This window comes from Sprattus sprattus (genome assembly GCF_963457725.1).
Source record: "Sprattus sprattus genome assembly, chromosome: 14".
In the NCBI taxonomy this organism is placed as follows: Eukaryota; Metazoa; Chordata; class Actinopteri; order Clupeiformes; family Clupeidae; genus Sprattus; species Sprattus sprattus.
The window spans coordinates 23,185,822-23,188,321 of NC_137912.1; the positions used below are offsets into that span (position 1 = coordinate 23,185,822).

A 2,500-nucleotide genomic window follows, 5' to 3' on the forward strand; every position below is an offset into this window, starting at 1 on the left:
ATTAAAAACACATGAATACACAATCATGTTCAGACACATATATCGCGTTCAAACTCATACTCAATCATCCACAGCCAAACCAAGACGCTCAAGATTTCAGTGTTTTTGATTATTATTAGTGAATCTGCTCTTAACAAATAGCGCCCTCTAGTGGCCTTATGTATAAAACCTCAAGAAGTCAAGAATCACTTTGCAGGACTGTGCTGTACTCTACCTGTACAAGAGCACACACCTCTTTCATACAATCAAGCTGCATCTGATAGTATTTAAGGCACAACTTATGGCAATTAAGCACAACAACTGGTAAGTTGAATGATTAAATAGAGTGAACTTGGCTTCCTATCAATGATTACATTTATAAGCAAAAGTTGTTGACCCTCACACACAAACACAGACACAGACACAGACACAGACACAGACACAGAAACAGACACAGACACAGACACAGACACAGACACACACACACACACACACACACACACACACACACACAGACGTGAAAGAGGGCACTCACGGCGTGTGTATCCTGGTTGTTGTTGACATGTTCCTGAGAGAGGGGACTGTGAGGACCATCAGTGGCGGGTCCATTCTGGTGACAGTCCAGAGACACTCTGTCCCGACACTGTGGATGGCACGTGTACTTACAGCCTGAGACAGACAGGGGGGGAGAGAGAGCAAGACACAGACAGAGAGAGTGAGAAAGAAAGAGAGAGAGTCGTTTTATTTCATAGCTTGAACATTAACCTATTCAACCTTCATATCTGACACAAACTATGTCCTCTAGCATTTCATAATCAAAATAAATGTATTTAGCTAAACGCTCTTTTGGGGGGGGGGGGGGGGGGGTGGACTTTGTTGTTTAGTCATGCCAAATCCTGGTGTGCCAAGTCCGTTCGAGTTCATTCTGTGGATCTGTGTTGTTTTGTTTGTTGCAGCTCCCCAGTTCATTTGCATGTGTTCATGGTGTACGCATGCAGTGGCAGGCAGGCAGTTGCTCTATATATCTGCTTTACCCCGATACACCAAACTCATGAAGACTCATAAAGTTAACCAATCAAGACTTAATAAAATACTTTATTATATTATAATTGACTGATTATCATCATTGATTCTTATTATTTATTGTTGACAATAGATATGTTGGTTATCACACAACAAACTTTAACTGCACTTAACTGCATACAGGTATATGTGGACAGCTGAGCCCCAGGACTAATGAAGGTGAATGAAGCTCACGAAAACCAAGATACACTGTCCCTATCCTCTACTACAGTATTTGCTAACGACTGTAAATGTTCTAGCAATTCTGGATGACAAGCAGGACGTTGCCAATTTGCAAATGAGGAAACAGCCAAAGAAGCCCATGCAAATGCTGTAGAGACCTGAGATAACACAAGCTCACAGTCAAAGAAAACCTCTTTCTCTGCTCTACTCTTTCAGCAGAAGAAATAGGAAACAGGAAATAAAGTCAATGTTTGTCTTATGTGACACGTGTGACATTGTGTGAGGTTAGCTCAACAGACATCTAATAACGGATCTAGCTCTTGTGACCATCAAGTGTAAAACACACGTTCACTTACTAGCGAAACAGAAATGAGAACCGCTGACAAAATACAGGGGCTTGCCAAGCTCTGTCCCCTTACTGGGAGAGACGGTTCCAGAAACCTCAAGGCTAAACTTCTTAGTAGGAAACCATGGAGACAACAACTGATAGAGTGAAGGGGTTCTGTACCTCAGTAAGGAAAACATTTTCTAGAATAAAGACCTCAGAATACAACAGAAATCTGCAGGTAGAATTAGTACTAGAAACCAAATTAAACGTTTTTATATTCCAGAAAAATGTGTATTCAATGAAAGAACACAATGGACAGTGGTTCTTCCCATCAGGAAGGAGATAAAGTTCTACGATACTTGTCCAGAGTCTCCTCAGAATGTCTCAAAGAATAATCTGAATATGTCTCTGAATGCCATTATGGAAGAAACCAAGAGTGGTGCCGATATGCGGTTTCTCTCGGCCTGGCTCATGTCCAATAGCCCACTCCACATGATTCATGTAGAGAGAGAGAGAGAGAGAGAGAGGCAGAGAGAGATAGAAAGAAAGAGAGCAGGCCTTTAGTCCAGCAGAATCACTTACAGGCTAGCGCATCAGTAGCGATAGGATGCTAATGTGCCCATATAGAAGCAGGGTTTGGCAGATCTGCATACAAACTGATTGCTATATGCACACACCACCAAGGCTGCAAACACAAAAAAATCACTCTAAAAACGGACACACACACACACTCGCACACACACACACACACACACACACACACACACACACATATACATACACACACACACATATACATACACACACACAGATTTCAGTGAGCATAAGCGATAGAATCACATATACACAGATTGTCTGAAATTTTCATACAGAAACATACAGAACATACAGAAACACACACACTCACTCACACACACACACACACACACATACTGTGTGCTGTCTGCT

The 2,500-nt window shown here is 41.8% G+C and overlaps 1 protein-coding gene across 1 annotated transcript in view; it reads right to left on the bottom strand.

Annotated features, from left to right (window-relative positions):
• Positions 1 to 2,500, bottom strand: part of rassf3 (Ras association domain family member 3) — a 74,151-nt gene that overhangs the window by 56,832 nt on the left and 14,819 nt on the right. Inside the window, exon 2 of the mRNA XM_080850864.1 lies at positions 515 to 648. Within this exon, the coding sequence (XP_080706990.1) occupies positions 515 to 648 (134 nt within the window). The remainder of the gene's footprint in view (positions 1 to 514; positions 649 to 2,500) is intronic.